This window comes from Ruditapes philippinarum, unplaced genomic scaffold (genome assembly GCF_026571515.1).
Source record: "Ruditapes philippinarum isolate M1 unplaced genomic scaffold, ASM2657151v2 ctg68_1_1_1_1, whole genome shotgun sequence".
NCBI lineage: Eukaryota > Metazoa > Mollusca > Bivalvia > Venerida > Veneridae > Ruditapes > Ruditapes philippinarum.
The window spans coordinates 440721-460784 of NW_026860464.1; the positions used below are offsets into that span (position 1 = coordinate 440721).

At 31.2% G+C, this 20064-nt stretch overlaps 1 protein-coding gene across 1 annotated transcript in view; it reads right to left on the reverse strand.

Moving 5' to 3' along the window:
• LOC132760166 (protein unc-93 homolog A-like) overlaps positions 1-20064 on the reverse strand; it is a 69763-nt gene that overhangs the window by 12773 nt on the left and 36926 nt on the right. The window contains exons 2-3 of the mRNA XM_060752082.1: positions 17608-19340; positions 6964-7103 (exon numbers count right to left, since the gene is read on the reverse strand). Of these exons, the coding sequence (XP_060608065.1) occupies positions 6964-7103; positions 17608-18991 (1524 nt within the window). The 5' untranslated portion in view covers positions 18992-19340. The remainder of the gene's footprint in view (positions 1-6963; positions 7104-17607; positions 19341-20064) is intronic.

Sequence of the window (20064 nt, forward strand, 5' to 3'; positions counted from 1 at the left end):
TCTTGATCGAGGAGAGAATTTGTACATGTATTATGTCTACCAGAAGTAAATTATTATTCTTTCTTCTGTAATAACCTCATCCGGCTTGGCGCCGGAATATTTTACGAAGACGTCAAACACTGCAGATATCTTAGAATTAACACAAATTTCGTATCCGTGTAAAGCGTGTTGGAAACAAATTTTCTCATTTTACTTTAAAACTGTTATCATATTTCATAAATACATGTATAGACATTAAGAAAAGTTTAAAATGATCAGTTTTGGATCATCTTCGCAATATTTCATATGAAACTAATGTTAGCAATGCAAGGAAAATGGTATTTATAAAATCCACAATTTTTATAATGTTTGACATTGAATAAACCTGACGTTTATAAAGAATATCAAACTTAATATTGTAAAAAAGATGCAATATGGATTTAAATTCCACTTGACCTGCTTGACTAAAAAATACCAGGCTTTGACAGGGTCAACTTACACACCCGCACAGTCGGGCCAGGCTATAAATTGTGTTAGTTGCTCAATTTTTGTATCCCTTAACCTTTAAATAGACTGTTCCAAAGTTAAGTTTAGCAAATCCATTACACAAATTTAGCAGATAAAGGGTTCGCAAAAAAAGAAAAAAAACAAGTACTTTATTTTCTACATTCACATTCATAAATTTTTCATACACAAACCTTTATGTAACTGACATAAATGTATATTATTTAAAATGGCATGAACTAAAGTAGTAGCAAGTCTTCTGCTTTTGCAAGGAAAACAGCATTACAAAATTAATCAATCTGTGAAGCCATTCCTTTTCCCGTATTATCTATTGACCTATCCATCAAAATATCCGATTACATGACAAGGTGAAGAGATTGTCTTTAAAGTATTCATGATGAATTACAATATATTTTTCATGCTTGAAATATTTCCGTATTGGTTTTGGAACTGAAGAAATATGTGTTGTTTTTTTTTTTGTCACGTCCATGTTTCATCACCCCTGTTCATGCTTAAAATTCCTTTTCATTAGGTTCAGCAAATCGTTTTCAGGTTTGGGCACACGCACTCTTTTACAAGGAATCAAACGCCGGGATGGTTCGAATGTGTCACATTGTAGGTTCTGTGGTCATTGGCATATTATCACATTAACTGATATTACTACATTCTTAATTAAAATGTTCACATTTTAGGTTTTACGTAGATTGGACGAAAGCTTGCATTTCCCATTTCTCAATCAACCAGAGTCTTTGGTATTTTAACATTGTCAAGTTAGCCAACCTTTAATGTTTCAAGCTTTCTTTCCAATTTTGTTCTCTCGTATTTAACACATACGTTAATGCTATATATTCCACCAAGATCATAACGAAATTGGAAACATGAATGCCAAATTCCCAAAATTATCATAAACATTCAAAATAAAAACGATATGGTAAACGCGAGAAAGGTTCAAGAGTGTGTCGATAAATCACGGGGAATATAGTACGGAATGAATAAAATATTAAGGACTTTCTCATGACAGCCATAGATGTTTACAGTTCAACAGTAGCTATTACTTATTACAAATTATATTAGGATATTTTCTTGCATGGGGAAAATCTCCCGAGATCAAATGACAATAAGGGGAAATCCAATAAGAAAATGGTGGTTTGATCGAGTCTTTTAATGTAAAATAATGAAAAAAAGTCTCTCGTCATGACTATTGTCACGTCTTAGCTAAGTGTTATTCAATCTGTAACAAAACTTTTCATAAAACTTATGATCCAGTTGGACTAGCAACGTGTTACAGCCCTGACTAGCATTTTTGTTCGACTGGACAACACCTGCTGTTGCAGGTGTTAGAAAGGTAAATGGGCATCCCTTTAAGACAATGTCACAGGTTTACATTTGACATATTTTGTACGTTTATCAGGTACTGGAGTGAATTCTGCACAAGCCGGTGCTAGGGTGAGTCGACAGAGGTATTCAGACCTTTCAAGGAGCCTATGCGACAAATTAAGGCATTATAAAAATAGTTGGAGCAAAAAATGAACAAAAAATATAAAGGAAAAAATTAAAAAATTAGGCTAATGAATTTTTATGATTTGATGGGTAGTTTGAATTATTAACGAACCATATTTAATCACAGGTTTTTGCACCATTTGATATTGTCTGTAGATTAAATTTGCAATCCTTGAATGAAAATATATTTATTTACAAAGGTTAAAGTATTTAAAAAAAGCCTTATCTTATCTTTATTAAATAGCTCTAAACTTTTATTAGATTTCAGAGATTATCAGAATAAATTTGAAATTAAATTTCATTAACCTCAAGTAAATACAAAACAGCCCTGAAAAATAACTTACATTTTCAGCGTTTAATATTGAAACTGGTTTCCTTGGTATTAATTTCACTTCATTTAATTGAAATTTAATATAATCGTCTAATTTGAAACATTTTAGATAAGACACCGCGCAGCTGTATATTCATGTTTAATATTACTCAGCGTCTTAACATTCTCAGCAAAAGGCAATATCAGCAGACGACATCTAGAGCAGGTTACTTAGCAGACGACACTTACAGAAACTGTAACTAAGGGAAACAAAAATCGATAGCCATAACAACCATAACTGTATAATACATGTAGGAGTAGTTTTGAGTTATACCTAAAATAATTGAATAGTTGTCGTTTAGCGGGCGTGAAATGCTGTAAAATCTCTTCGCAGAGTGAGCCACAATGATTGAGCACCTCTGCGATTCCATCACTTTTCTCAGATATCACGTGATATAATTAAGATTGATGCACATATCATAGAAGTTAATTTGCCACACAATTCTGATAGTCAATTAGCATAATACAAATTATTCTACTCAATTTTTTGCAAGTTTGAGATAGGAGTTTTTTTATAAGAGGAGAAATTTTGTACATGCATATTATTTTTAAGTAGTTTCTGTTCATTATAAATGGAACTTATGTCAATATGAACAGTATTTATATTTGGGTCATGACTGTGAAGAATCGTTTGTAAAATTCCAGCAACAAATTTATTGAACTGCCTAATACACAAAATATACCATGGCACATGTTTGGATGAATATAATGACACACACATATTAACATGCAACAATACATTCAACATGTTGTATAATACATTTAGCTCTTGGACAATGACGCTAAGTAATACTGATTTAATAACAGAATTATTTCACGAATGCAAAAAGTCATTAACACTTCTTGACAAGCGGTATATGTTTCTTCTTTTTAATCCGATTCCTTACTTAAAAGGGTACCCTAACTCTCAACCCCTAATCTACTGGAACCTTAAGTGGTTAGCCTTTTCCAGCAGAATCGAGTCAGGTCACCCTGCACATCCGTGTTACCTTACCAGGCTTGATAGTGTTCATAATTCAAATTTCGTCAATTGATACTGAAATCTCTTACATTGTGAATTGAATGTTCCAAATCAAAACAATTGAAACTGAAATCTTAAATTTTGAAATGACTGTTCCAAATCAAAGCAGAAGAACTACATTTCATTAATTATTAAACATTTCGTTTACACTCAGCAGCATTTGTTGACAAATATGTATCATGATCGTCCTAAAAGACCAATTCTTTCCAAATATGGAAATACAATTCTCATTTACCCATTAAAGACGAAAATGATCCCCCTGTACCTAGATCAATCGTTCACAGTAAAACCTCTATTGATTCTACATTTGTTCTTTTCCAAGATATCTAATCGATATAGTCACATCACAGACAAAACTCTGTTCCACAGATTTGTCCTTTGTTTATTAAACTTATATACAAAAAGAAACATACTTAAATGCACCTACATAGCGCAAAGAGTATCATTGTTTTATAGAGTTCCATACGTAGTTCATTTCTTAAAGCTTTGAGCAACTGTAAATATTAATCTAATTATAATTTGGTATATTTCATAAATGTTTGTATGCACATTTAGCATGTTGTTGTTATCACTATACACTTACTAATATCAGCCAAAAATATCAACACACACCCAAAGCTTTTTCATAAAAAACACTTAGACTATTGTTAAAATAATGTTGCATATTGTCAATAATTAGAAATGTCTTAAATCCGAATTTAAAGGAAGGATGACAGGTTAAAAGTTTACTGTGTTTAGTCTCAAAGGCTTGCAAGTAAGCTAGAAAATTGTAACAATAACGTTGCTTGCCGGTGAGATGTGGGGAGAAAAGGCTAGGTATCTCGTGTGTTTCAAATATCTCTCATGAATAGACTCAATCTTACCCAGTCTGCGATTTACACCTCTAGATTTCGTCCTCATTGTTCTCGAGAGTTATAGTCAAAGAACTTTAAAAAAAAATATTAATCCTGTTCAAAATATATTAAATGATGATGGTCCTCCAGAAATTGTGTCAAATGTAAATGATGATATGTTCGATAAAATGGAAATATTAAATGATGCAATTACATTTGTACTAATCTGAAATGTACAACTAAAAAGGGTCCGCTTTATTGTAAATATCTTAATAACATATTTTACCATCCCTTTTTAATCATTCCGCTATACAACCTTTATTTAAGAAAAAAATCCTTAACAAATGCTCAAAATATTAGACTGATAACATTGGTGACATACCTAGAAAAACTTTTTACCGGAATTCTGAACGAAAGAGTTAAAACAATCAAGTTGATTAATAAAATACAAAATGTATTAATAACTGGCTTTCGTGAAGGGCTTTTAACTTTTGGCCTTTTTTTTCGCTTAATTTTTTTTATAGATTATCTTCAGTTAAAGAAGAAAAAAGTTTTTTTTGTTTTCTTCATAGATTTTTCTTCATCTTTCGACAAAATTTGGAGTAAGTGGGAATAACCTAATAAAATCTTGAGTACAGGCAGAACTTAGTGTATCTTTAGATGAGAAGATGCCTCCATTTGTTTCAAAGCATGTGTGGGGTTAGACAGGGAGAAATTTATCCCTCGTTTTATTCACTATGTATTATAACAATTTGAGAAACATTAACAGAACATTAACGATGGCACCAGAATTGAATAGATGACCACGGCCTTCTGATATTCTCCTTAAATTGTATTTGCTTTTGTACGCGGATGATACAATAATAGCAAGTGACGACAAAGAAACATTCAAAATTATCTTATGAATTCGAGAAATATTGCACACAATGGAAGCTGACTGTTAAAACTAGTTAAGCAAAGGTAATAGTATTTTGAACAAATAATCCGAGAAATTATAAGTTTTATTTTAAGAAAGAACAAATAGAGAGTCAATGAATATAAATATTTAGGCATATTATTTGACTCCTCTAGAGGTTTCCTTAATGCTAAAAAATGCTAGCTAGTCACGCAAATTAGGTATGAGCATTAGGAATTTCCTAGACAATGAAATTGTATACATTTTAACCATAGTAACTTTACAATATTTTTCTACTTTTGACATGTTGTCATAAAATGACCCGATGGATTTTGTCTTTTTTGAGTTGATGAAAAAAACAATAACAACAACAAATAATTATGATGATATTGATAAAAAAAACTCGAGTGCGAGTGTTATCAAACAACAACAATAATAATAATTATAGGTATTCTAGTGATAACAATTTTATATTGATATTGTTGTTGTTGATCATGTTGAAAATGCTGACGATGATTATGATGATGATAATAATAATAATAATAATTAATGATGGTGATGATGATGATGATCGTGGTGATGATGATGATGATGATAATAATAATAATGGTGATGATGATAATGATGATGATGATGATGATGATGATGATAATGATAATAATAATGATGATGATGATGATAATAATAATGATGGTGATGATGATGATGATGATGAAAAAGATTGTAATTAGTAAAAAAGGTTAAATTTGCTACAATATTATCACATGCCGACATCTTCTCGCAGAGAGTGGACATGCTTTTAATTCAAACAAGTTTGATAAAGACAATCTAGTGAAGCGTCAAATTATCGTTTGGAGGAAGTAACGAACCTCTTAACAGACTTTAAAAAATCAATTTTGAATAGAGAACCGGAGCATGCTTTTCTAATAAAGCACAATAATCGAGCATTTACACGATCAATTACTGTAAATTGTCATACTTATCAAATTAAAAAATGAAACATTAGAAATAAATTAGATTTGGTCTGAAGATTAGATGATAAATCAATTTTTACAGGCAATGATGAAATCAAGTAGATTTAATTCACTTGGTTAAACTACACTCATAAATATTCATTTTGCCAAGTCATTGTATTTACTGCGCAGGAGTTTGCATGGATCATATTTGCAGTTTGCAAACATTTTTTTTTAAAAACATATGAGCAAATTTAGTGTTTTTTGGTATTAAACAAATAAAACGGTACTAGGGGGCGTGAATTCTGTACAATTGATTAACAGATGTATTCATAGTCTGCAAAATGCTGTCAATGCTCCGTTTTTATTGGTCTCAAGAGAACTCCTTGTTTCAGAAAATATTATGACAACATTTTAATGTATTGTATTATTCAATATCAACAGTTTCCATCCAAGAAAGAAACAAGTGCCGTATTTTCTATTTTTATAGTCTTTCCATTATATATAAATATTAAGGAGTAGAAAGAAAAACACATACATAAACACCTCGTATTTCTCTGTTAGTTTGCTTGATAACAGTACTTACTCTAGATCTGTCATTATCAAAGATATTACCAAATTATATCTCTGTAATATACTTAATGTTAACTGGTCATCTTATATCTTCATATATGTTCTTAAATGCACATTTAACAGAGTCTTTAAAGATAAGATCATAAAAAAGAAAGCCATTGCTATCATAAACACTTCAAATTACACACGCTGTTGTCCTAATTCAAGAAACATTCAAGTGTATACGCACGCATGGAAATATAAAAGTTCCCCTTAAACTGTAGTTTAATTGATTGCAGCTATTGACTACAAACGAATTATTCATTATTTTAGGCATAAAGCAATGTACACCTTACCTCATAACCTGTTTTGTCCGGATCGAATTTGGCACCAATTTTGTCGAGACATAAAACGGTGAGGAACAAAGCGATAAAGCCAAGGATTATGTAGGCACTCATGAGTTTCCAAATTGTACTCGGTACATCTTTGGTAACATCTGAAAAGAAAAGTTAATATAAGTAAAGAAACAAATAAATTTATCCAAGGCTTGATTGGGATCATTTGTATTATCATGAAATGCACTGCATTGAAAATACATTGCCAAAACTGTACATTGTGTTATAATAGTAATTACAATGAAAGTTTTATATGTAATGCATCGAATTACAATTTTATTACCAAAACTGTACATTGTGTAATAATAGCAATTGCAATGCAATGAGTTTTATTTGCCATGAATTGCATTACAATTACTTAGGTAAAAAGTGCTATTCTAAATGTAGAAAACGCCGCCCTTATTAAAAAGATCGAAGGATTTGCAAATGTAATATTTTGTACTAATTTACACATCGGCATTAATTCACAAGTCATCAGCCTTTCAATAAATATTTTATTAATGTACATATATTAAATGTCAATGTTAGTAAAAGCAGTGTCAGCATTTCGCCTTGATTTTTGTCTTCTGCGTCACCTATTAAAATGCAACAGTGAAGTTTTTTTTATCAAATTGTTATAAATTGATAATTGTAATATTTTTAGTGTCACTTTTAGCTCTTTTTTATAGTTATTTCATTTTTTTGTATTATCCCCATGACTTTATAAGGTTTTGTTTAAGAAGACCAAATTTTTAACAGATTTGTTAGATTATTTGTATCATTTATAATGAAATTAAGGAAATTTGGACAAGCAATTGAACATTTGAAATTCAATAAAGTCTTCATAAAATTTTTTGATTATAATATTTGTTTCTTGTTCATAATGTTAAATATAAAAACTAGTTATATCTACAACGATATCTTTAACATCTGAATTATTCTATTAACCAGGCTTTTTTTGGTATGACAAGTTGCGATGTAACATATTTGACATAATATACAAGGAATGTCGTGTTTATTTGTTTGTTTGTTTGTTTGTTTAACATATTTTTGGTCATATCTTGTCGGTTGGTGTATCGTACTTGCTTTCCTAGAGGATTCGCAAGTGACAGACAACTAGTCATATTTTAGTACGTTACCTTGAATAAATAACTTAATCGACATAACAAGACAAATGGAAATACATGTAATAATAAAAAACGTTCGGTGTACATTAATTTCGTATCAGTCAACTTTTTTCTATTCTCTATGAAAGGATCCACACTTTTCTAAATTCCGATCTTTGCTAGTCTTCCCCTTAATATTTGGAATGTATCATGTTGTCACTTTTTGTGAACTGATGACAAATAAAGATATTTTCACTTTGACTTTGATTTACAACATTTCTGAATCAGTGATGTGAGACAATGACAAAAAAATGTATATTCGAGATCAGTTGTCACGGACACAGACGCTTGGGGGTCAGATCCTGCCCCCCCCCCCACGTGATACGCCCCTGTAAACACTCTACCAAAACCATTTTAATATTTAAACACGAATTGTACATCTGTTACAACGATAAAAATGGTTTTCAAACAATTTTAACGTATATGAAAAAAATACCGTATACCATCAAGTCTCAATAAAGTAAAGATTGCAGACTCCAAAATGTAAACACGATCACCCTTGTATAATAAAACCTTTATAAATCATTATTAAATTAACCTTACCGTGACTTTTCCGGTGTAAATCAATAGAAAATAGAATTATCTCCTAGATGCAATCAGAATAAACATTTATACATCTCATTGTAATATGAAAATCAACATTTAATTAAAAACGAAAGTAAATTTTGCGTTCTGTCCAACCAATACGAGACCTGAGCCCGGCTCTGCGTGGAGCGCTTGTCAAACCGGTATCCAAACGGTGTACATGCTTTCGAATAGATATCTACTCGAGCATTATATCCTCATGTCCAAATTCAAATATTTAAATTGTGCATTATATAGAATTAAAATAAAACTTGGGAAACAACACACTGTGCATCTTGGTAATAGTTTAATTACAAACAAGAAAAGCATTGATGCAAAGCATCAAAGGGCGTCCAAGCAAGAAATGCAGCAAGTGAAGATGAACTAGTACACATACGATGACAAGATATTCTTATAAACTACCAGAAATGTATACCACTTATGAATGAGCGGACGAAAGACATTGTTCATTATGAACTTTGATTGGCATGCTAGAGATTAGAATATTACTTGTTATTTCTTTATGATCGTGGTTATTAACAACGGATATACATGTATGCAATCATTTTTAATCCATATGTGTAACGCATGATCAACACGTACCACACATTTGTCCCTTATTATGTACATGTTATCGCTATTAGCGAAGACCCCCTTAAGGTATCTGTTCACACTTTAAGTTAGTAAAAATATGACACTGGTTATATTACCATGTTGATCATGTTGAGCATAATTGTTTATTATACAATAATTGTAATATCTATTAATTTTAATTAAAAAAAAAAATACAAATTTTATGAATATTGTTTTCTTTTATTCTTTTTTGTGTTTTATGTGCTATTTTAATACTGAGTTTTTACTACTCTTTTTTATTAAAATTGTAAAACAATTTTTAAGAATTCAATTGTCATATTGACCGACGATTATAAGTCAAAGTTTAACTGGAAAAAGTCAGTAAATTATGGTTTATCTTTCAATATATAATATTGTTTATTCTTAAACCATGTACATGTACATTGTATTTTTCTTTATCATTTTTTAAATTATCGATCAATTGAATAATTCATAAAAATCTAATTTGTAACTTTGAATAATTCCTCGGCATCTTTACTAAACACGGATAACAAATTGAATAATTAAATAAAATGTTTCAAAGTTGATAATGTCATTTTAATACCATAAAAAATGTACCTTTTTCTCAATTATTGTACATATCACGGATTTATATTACATATAAATCCGTGTACATATTTATTGTTTTTATCTCATATAGATAAAATGAAACATGCTATTGTTGTTTTTTTCTAATTGTAACGATATCAAACATCTACTCCAAAACCGGGAGAGACCGGACAATAAACGTGTGGTACTATTCGCCGGTCACTAGTAAATCCTGGTCAAAATAGACCGGGAGAGACCGGCATTTACCGATAGGAGTGATAAAAAGATATATCTATAAATAGGTTTTTGGAATATTTAGGTCATCAACTGATCATTCTAGGATACATGTACAACAATAACATACCATGACATGATAACCGACTGTGTACTACAAAATGATAAATAAAAAACCCCGAAGAGCGCGATTTATTGACGGAAAAGGTTATTTCATTTGTAAATGTTTGCATTGCGAAAATTCATTGTAACATATCGCGACATTTCATTCTTATTTAATAATCAAGCACCCTCATACCGATCGGAATTTTCGGCTTTTATTATGACCGACTAAAAGGCTCGAGAAGTTGCTGTCGCCCTTTCACAAAATCTGATCTCATTCCATAAGAGCGCCGCGCTTCGGCGCGGACGCCAATAAATGTCTTTTAAACGAGCGTTTGCAGACAGCTAATACGCGGGACACGAGGATATAATGCTCGAGTAGATATCTAGTCGAAAGCATGTACACCGTTTGGATACCGGTTTGACAAGCGCTCCACGCAGAGCCGGGCTCAGGTCTCGTATTGGTTGGACAGAACGCAAAATTTACTTTCGTTTTTAATTAAATGTTGATTTTCATATTACAATGAGATGTATAAATGTTTATTCTGATTGCATCTAGGAGATAATTCTATTTTCTATTGATTTACACCGGAAAAGTCACGGTAAGGTTAATTTAATAATGATTTATAAAGGTTTTATTATACAAGGGTGATCGTGTTTACATTTTGGAGTCTGCAATCTTTACTTTATTGAGACTTGATGGTATACGGTATTTTTTTCATATACGTTAAAATTGTTTGAAAACCATTTTTATCGTTGTAACAGATGTACAATTCGTGTTTAAATATTAAAATGGTTTTGGTAGAGTGTTTACAGGGGCGTATCACGTGGGGGGGGGCAGGATCTGACCCCCAAGCGTCTGTGGTCACGGAGAACGTCCGAGGATTGACACAGCGACCCCTCATTTACAAATCCGGTGATCTTGCTAATACTAATGTGTACGCTCTTATCAAATAAGAAACACAATATTTCACACATATAAGTTTATTAAAATCGTAATCAAATTGTGCGCTCAAGGTTTGCCAACATTTAATGTTATCTTAATAAAATGTATATTTTTCCATTAAGACAGTTGTTATGGCATTCTCTTCAAGATTTGACCTTTCAGAGAAATATCTCATTTATGATATATTGATATGCAATTTTGATATATAGTTGTCTGCAAACTGAACATTCCATTCGCATTTCACATCTAAAATGTGTTTTCTGTATATTTTATCAAGAAAATATGCAGCGAGCATACTGGTCTGATCAATATCTAGGATAGTGTCTTGTAAAAACAAATTATTTCCTTATATATAACAAGTATTACGTTTGTCTAACGATCCAGTTATACTTGTTGAGGAAGACCTCGCGTACTCATCCGTGCATTATTTCATGTATGCGCCGGTTCGTGAGTTTAACTCCCGGCGTTCCGTAATCAAGCTGGATAGCAAATCATAGAGGAACCAGATAGGAATATTTTTAATCATCCTTTGTATAGTGTTTATTTCAATGAAATAAATGGACATTTCAGCAAAATCGTTATTTCATTTTTTTCATTGAAGTAACTGAACAATTACGCTACGCTTTATTTTACATTTATTTCAATGAAGTAAATAAAAATTTAATAAAAACAATTATTTTAATTAAACAAAAAGAACTTTTCAGAAAAGTGTTGTCAATGCAATAAATTCGTTTTTCAGTGACTTCATTTCGATAAAATAAAAACTAGTAACCATTTGTAGACACTCCTAATATGTGTTGTTGTTGTTGTTTTTATTTTCAATAAAAAAAAGAACTTTTCAAGCATCCGTCTATGTATTGATTTTACTTCACTTATTTATGAATGGAGATTCCAGCCATATTTTCTATTGCCTTTATTTTGATGAAAAAATACATAAAAACCTTTGTATTGCTTTGTATTGTATTCATATATGAAAATAAACTAATCTTTCAGCAACCCTTTGTATTGTCATTATTTTAATGGAATAAAAACACTTTTCAGACACCTCTTGTATTGTATTTTTGCACATTATGCCTCAGATAAAAATTATTATTTTCTTATTTACAAAGGGCAAACATAAGTTTTAACATGTTTTTTTTATAAATAATGGTTTTAGAGCATGTTAGAAGCTTATTAGCCGAAGAAAGCAGCACTGAATATGAAACTGTTTGTCAAGAAGGCAAAATGTAAACCAAGCTGTATTTAGGTCTCCATACACAGTATTAAATCCCTACAGCTATACTAACTGCCAAAAGCATCAGCAGAAAAGAGAGAATGGTTCAGGTAATTGGTCAAAGAGTAACTTTAAGGAAACTATTACAGGACAACAAAAAATTAAAATATTTTGAGAAATAAAAATATAAGCATTTCTGGAGCATAATGAGCCTTTTAATGATGATTCATAGCCTAGATGACAGTATATTTTAACTCTCATATAATTTCTTGTTATTGTTTAAAACAATCCACCTTACATGTTGAACAGAATTTAATTGCTAATGCGTTGCAGCCAAATAAAAATAAATGAAAAAAAAACGTGGTGCATGTATTATGTTTAAAGCAGTATCTCTCTAGATTCATGCAAATTTTCATGAATATTTTGAAAAAAATGTTTTAATATAAACAAAGACAGTAATTTACACATTGCAGTCTATGTGAATTTCCCGGAAGAGGTCAGGATATACAAAATAACCCTTATTGCGTTACTAACGCAGTTAAAATATGGTGGTAAATACTACAAAAGCAGTCATTAATCACACATAACTTGTAAATTAGTACTTAAATCTTGAATCAATTAACATTCCTTAAAATCTTATTACTTTTTTCTCAAGTTTGATTTTCTTGAAATATTTTGGCTCTTCTGGAAGAATGTAGCTTTAAGTTCAATTATATTTTTAAACAAGGACATATTTTCGAATCTATGTTTAAATGACATTATGATATCTTTGTTTTATCATTATAAAAATATGTGCGTTGTTTATATTTAATAACAGTGGTAGGATAAATACTCGTATATTATATTCTAAAATAAATTGTGATTGAAATGTAATATGATAGTAAGTTCAAGAACATTGTTCGTCTGCTTCTACATATCTTGACTATAATAGTATTAGCACTTATACCATGTCTTCCATCACAGAGGTGTTGATAATATAAGCTATCTATATTAACGATATGTTCCGTTATCTACTAATGTGTTAAGTTACTAAATTATATCTCGGATACCATATGCGATCATAATTCATGGAATGTACTCTTATTTTCTTTATGGCATATTTCCAAGTAAGGGAGAATATTTAGGTACGGTTAATTTCGCCAATTTAAACGTTTAATGTCACTTCTGCCGGTCGACATGACAATCTATGATTCTGTTACACAATGTATTAAAGAACCATTATGCCTCAGAATTGTTATCATTTTTTCCCCAAAACCTTTTTTTATCTTGTTAAAGTTTCAAATAAATTACACATTTGCGATGTAGATGAACTATACTTTGCTCTCTTTGCTCTTTTGACACTAGTCTTTGTATAATTGTAGTGAAATAGAATTTTGTATGGAAGTAAAAATAATGTATTATTTACATTTTGCTACCATTATGACATATCACTGCACATTTAGTTCGACTTTCTTCAGTTGTTAAGCATCTGGCATGCTCTAAATCAATTATTAAAACTTTTTTTTAACACAAAATTGACATTTTTAAAGACTTAAAAAACTATGGATTTCTGAGGCATAATTATGCCTTTAACTTGATGTGTTCATCTTTGGACATCGTTGTCAAAAATGATTTAATAAGAAATAGAAATTGATTTTCTTAATCACAAGTTTCCTTGAAGTTTTGAATTTACAAACTTTTTTTAAAATATATATTAACAAAAAGTAGTTTTTATACATTTTGAAATCGTTAAAAACATGTTCATTTTCTTTGCATTGTCATTATTAAACATATATGTATAATGTATTTATCCTTTGAAGTGAACCGATTCGTCAAAACTGATATCTTGATAATGTATGGATAACAAAAATCATGTCTTGATCATGTTTTTGAATATTTACTCGTTTTGTCTGTTGGAAAACAAACATCTAAAAGATCATACACTCAGCAAATGATTCTAATGTTTAAGTTCACTAAGACCACATTTATACTATAGAATAATCCATAAAAATGTACGGATAGTGAAATAGTTTTCTTATATTTAAACAAATGAGCGCATTAAAGCGGCCTTCAGATTTATTTTCTGTTGAAAGAAAAAACAACAATTTCTGTGTTGTTTCAAAGTAAGTATATAAGTAATTTTATCTTTAAAAATGCATATTCACGGGGGTGGATACCTATATGGATAACAATATTGCTCCAAATGTGCGCTTTAAGTCGATATGTGAAGGAGAAAATAGCCAATTACAGGGTAGGTTTTAATATTTTAAACATTTATATAAAATTCAAAGCTTTTTTTAAAGAAAATCGAAATGTGATTTTATCCTTCTGGCTTTCCTCTATATTTACCCGTTTTTATTCGGCCTTTTATGCAGTCTTCATCGAGATATTTTTTCCGTCGTGGGTTTGGTTTGCCTAAAAATATGCAATGCGTATCAAGAAAATGTCGCTGAAAGGACTCCAAATACAGAGGTTTTACTACATGATGCTTAACATTCAAACAAACCCTTATTGAACCTTTTATTGAGAATGGGTTCAAAATAAAGGAATTGCTGGTCAATATTCCAGTCGAACTTCATATGTGCTGACAAGATCCATAGAAATCATCAACATAATAACGGATTATGTTAGAAAATCTGAAGGCCGCTTTAATACCTAAACTCATGCAACTTAACATTCTAGGAAAGGCCAAAATAATTGGATGAAACCAAACAAACATGGCGTTGCAAAAATCTTGATTTGGGAGTCGAACGATTCAAAGTTTGTATTTCATTTAACACATCAAACCAATAGAAAACTATATTTGAAATAAAATATCAGGCTGGCATATTTTCAAACGTTGCTTTATTTTGTAAGCTTGTAAGTGTCCTTTCGGCAAAACTTAATGACGTCTTTATAACAAATCCTTAGATTATATATATCTTAGCTAACTAATATCAATCTGCACTCATGTTTCTGTTAATGTCAATGACATTGTATCATATTAAGTACATATAGAAGAAACAGTTCTGTCAATTGTAAACAAGGAATTGCCGTGTTCCGACGCCAGGACAGCTATTCAGATAAGATCTGTTTCAGACGTAAAATGGCTTAGAGCAAATTGAGTTTAGATCCAGGGTAAATCACCATGTCTGAGAATAGTGTTCTTTTAAACGGGAAACAGCCGCTTATATTGCCGAATAAGTTTGTTAAATTTTCTAATGAAACTAGCTTCTTCTATATGATTAACTTATAGTCAACTGTTGACTTGATTAAAAAGACATGTGGTTTGTTAATTGAGTGTGTTCAAGCCATTGTAAACATGTGTGGAGCTACAACACTTGTTCTTATATCAGATATGTACATAACTAAATACATTTAAGGCATATAATGGCTCAGTAAGGAATAAATGTTTACTTATTAAGACAGGGAAACTTGAGTTGTATTACACTTAAATAACGGTTAGAGCCAGTTTGATGCATGTTACCTGAATAAAGTAGCACTTATTGTTAAATAATTTGTCACAAAGGTAGCAAAATGTAAACAAAGTAGTATTTTTACTTCCATATAAAATACTTTATTACTATAATTGTACTAGAATAAACAATGGTTCAGGTAATTGGTCAATGAGTAACTGTTTTGAAACTATAAAAAGTACACCGGAAATTAATGGTTTTTGAGAAAAAAATAAAAGCATTTCTGGGCCATAATGGGCTTATAAGCAATTAAATACTTTTTAAAGTTCTTATGTCCTTTTCGGTAATGTAGCTTTTACAGCTAGCTTTTGCGTAAATTTTTTGCTGATGTCATAATTAAGTCCTGTACAATGGCATTAACTAAATTAGCTTAAAAGAGTTCTACTTAGGTCAGAAAGCCTTAAAACTTAAAAAGAAATTCTTAAACAGATCAAGTGAAGCACTTAAAATTTAAAAAATCTGCAAAGGATAATAAAAAATGAACTCAAAATTTTATTAAATATCGATTTGGTGCAATTCATAATCCGCCGATTTGAGTCAAAAGCATAAGAACGCCATTCTTTTTTTAATTAGTTAGTTTGGACAGTAATATGATTATTCTGTAAAAACGGGGTAAGGGAATGATCTAAATATTTGCACATAAGTTACTGGTATAGCCATAAAATGGTTCACGAATCTTGGAAAAAATTATGTCCAGTCCGGTCAAGTAAAAAAAAACACCTCAGTGGGTACCCTTGATGGTACCGCATAAAAAACGATGGAAATTGTCCGCAAAGTCATCGTCAATCTTTCTTTATGTCATGTATCGATGATACTTTTATTAGATAAATATTGTACTGCTATTTTTCTGCGAATGTATTATTAAGATTTGATGTTGTTTATCTGCGGATGCATTATATATATTTATAACGTTATTTACATATGAATGCATTATCAATTAAAAATTCTACTGCTATTTTTCTTTGAATGCATTGATATCTATTCGCTTTCTATCTGTGAATGCATTATCAATATTCTACTTCTATCTATTTGTAAATGCATAAATATCAAATTGCTTTTTATCTGTGAATCTATAATTAATATTCCACTGGTATTTCTCTGTGAATGCATTGATATCAAACTGCTTTTTATCTGTGAATGCATTATCAATATTCTTCTGCTATATATCTGTGAATGAATTGATGTCAAATTGCTTTTTTAATCTGTGAATGCATTATCAATATTCTTCTGCTATTCATCTGTGAATGCATTGATGTCAAATTGCCTTTTTAATCTGTGAATGCATTATCAATATTCTTCTGCTATTCATCTGTGAATGTATTGATGTCAAATTGCTTTTTTAATCTGTGAATGCATAATCAATATTCTACTGCTTTTCATCTATGAATGCATTGTTGTCAAATTGCTTTTTATCTTTGAACGCATTATCAATATTCTACTGCTATTCATCTGTGAATGCATTGATGTCAAATCGCTTTTTATCTTTGAACGCATTATGAATAATCTACTGCTATTCATCTGTGAATACATTGATATCAAATTGCTTTTTTTTCTGTGAATGCGTTATCAATAGTCTACTGATATTCATCTGTGAATACAATTTCATTATTTCTAAAGCTATTGATCTGTGAATGCCTTATTAGATACATAAACTACTGCTTTTTATCAGTGAGTGCAATATTGATATTACATTGCTATTCAGTTTATTGTAAGATAACTATCAGTTTATTCATTGCTCATATCATATTCAAATTTGTTTATACAATATAATCGAGGCTTGTTAATTCTCAAAGTGTTCACACTTACCGGTAGAAATAGAAGCATGTTGGCATGGATACAGGACCCCACAAGATCCACCTGTGATTATCTCCCCACCACCGACCATATCTCCTTCCACATATGATGCATTCGTATTCATATAATAATCAAATGTTGGTTCTTCATCCTTTATCAATGACTTTTTTGCACTGTGTAACACCAGGGATGATATAAGGTTTCCCCATATATGAGTCGTTTGGAAGCACGCAAGAAATATTCCGTGAAACCTAAACATTTCTTTGTCTAAGCCCTCTTTAGTTATACGAGAGTAATCGAAAGACAACTTCAATATGTAAGAAGACTCCGCGGTCCATAGTATTCCTTTACCAACACCGGCTAGAATTCCAAACGGAATAAGGGTATAGAATCTAGGGTAGAAATTGGAAGCAATCCACAAAATATAAGTGGACATGCCGAAAACCAGCGTCCACTTTGCAGTGAATTTATTAATTACAACCGGTGCCCAGAGACAAGATATGCACATTGTTCCATGAACACATGCCATAGATATGATTCCGAGATACCCCTCTGAGTGAATGGAAGATTGGAGATTTTGTATAGCTCTAAATGCATTGAAAATCAATATAAAGCTCACACACAATAATACTAAATTTTTCTTGAAACGTATTTTCTTGAATCCTTTAAATGGCGTGCTTTCGACGGACGTTGGCGTTGTAGCATCGTTCGCGCCTTCGGTAAACTCCGTAGTGAAGACGGAATCTTCATTATACTCCTCATGTTTATCATTCACAGGTAAGGACATTCCAGATTTTCTTTGACGATCAGGTGCCGGACTATGTTGTGGTTCATGATTTGGAGAATACCGTTTCAACGCAACCACCTCTTTCAGTTCCTGTATATGATTTTCAGAAAGTGCGTTTGGTAAACTTTTCCTGTTGTGTCTCTGAGAACCATTCAACTTTTCATATTGTTCATTATGATTTGCATAACTGATATTGTTACTGTTAGTAAAGCTCTGATCGTTTATCAGAATGACAGGACTTGATGGTGGCGGAAGTTTTGTCGGTGAAATGGCGGTTGCACCTGATGCCTCCGAGCATTCAGCAAGCTCTTCATCAAGCGCTCGCATTGCTTCGCGAACATCACTCATTTCTACGTCTGTGTGCTCGCCGCGTGTAGCACGAACATAGCTTTCTTTTCGGTTCTTTCTTTGAATAATCCCTTCTATAAAATCGGCAGGTTCGTCCGGATCAGAGGTACTCTTTCTTACAGCGTACCTATAACTTTCACTTCTTTGCCGTTGTGCTTGAGTAGCGAGTGTATAACTTGGGCGCCTAGGCCGGTAAAGACCGAATCCCATACCGACACCGCTTAAATCCCAAGGTGATAAATGATTCATTTTGTCCGACATTTTTAGTTTCTTCCAAATTTGTTCAGCTCACATAACATACTTTATGGCACATTATTTGATAAGTTTTCCAATTATGATAATTAAGAAAACACTGTACTCCAACCAAATACTATTCAATCTAACTTTAAGTTACCCTCTATAATTGTTTTGTCGTAATATTCTTCCTTATCCAAACGAAAATTAGATTGGCTTGCTTCAACGTCATTCATCACAGGATGTGATTGAGTGATTTTGCTAAGAAAACATCATCACCCTATTCATATTCATTGTTTATTGAAGTGCCTGCTTTCCCATTCACATCAGATGTTGTGTTGTTTTCCCAAGAGTCTTCTCACGTGCTGGCTGATGTCTGAAAAATATTAAAGAGGTCTCGTGAAAGATGCTCTCAGATTTCTCTTGGGTAAATATAACAAATGGACATATCGCTCCTAGAAGTCACAATTCATATATAACCTCAATATGCCGCACCATTAACAGACGTGGTTCAGACATGAAATTTCTATGTCAGGATAAATGATTATTGTGTCTGACAGTATAGAAATAGTGGACTTAATCTTAATGTTTTATCAACGATGGCATTGTCATTTTGCATAAAGTGTCTTGTTTCCTCGTTATTACTGTTTTGATAAGAAGTTAATTCATATACATGTATACTTCCGAGATGGTTTTTACCGGTTTTTTCTTTCTTGCCTGTCTTGAAAATTGTTTACAAATAGTACTAAGCATGTGTTTATTGATACAAATAATTGATAAATTTTATATTCGTTTACAAAAATACACTTTTGCATTATTGTTCTTGAACTGGTACAGATATACAGGTATAATAGTATTATGGTACAAATAAACCGACTTACTTGGTATTATTGATTTGATTTTGAAGCGTTTGCAAATTTTTTATATGTTTTCTGTTGATTGAATACTCATTAATTCAATTTAACTATTACAGTATTTATAGAATAAACAGTTTTACGGGTACATATAAATCTGATACAGATTTATAATGAATTTGTGATATAGTGTTGTATTTGTATTTATATTGTATATTAACATGTAACAATAGTTACCTTCAGAAT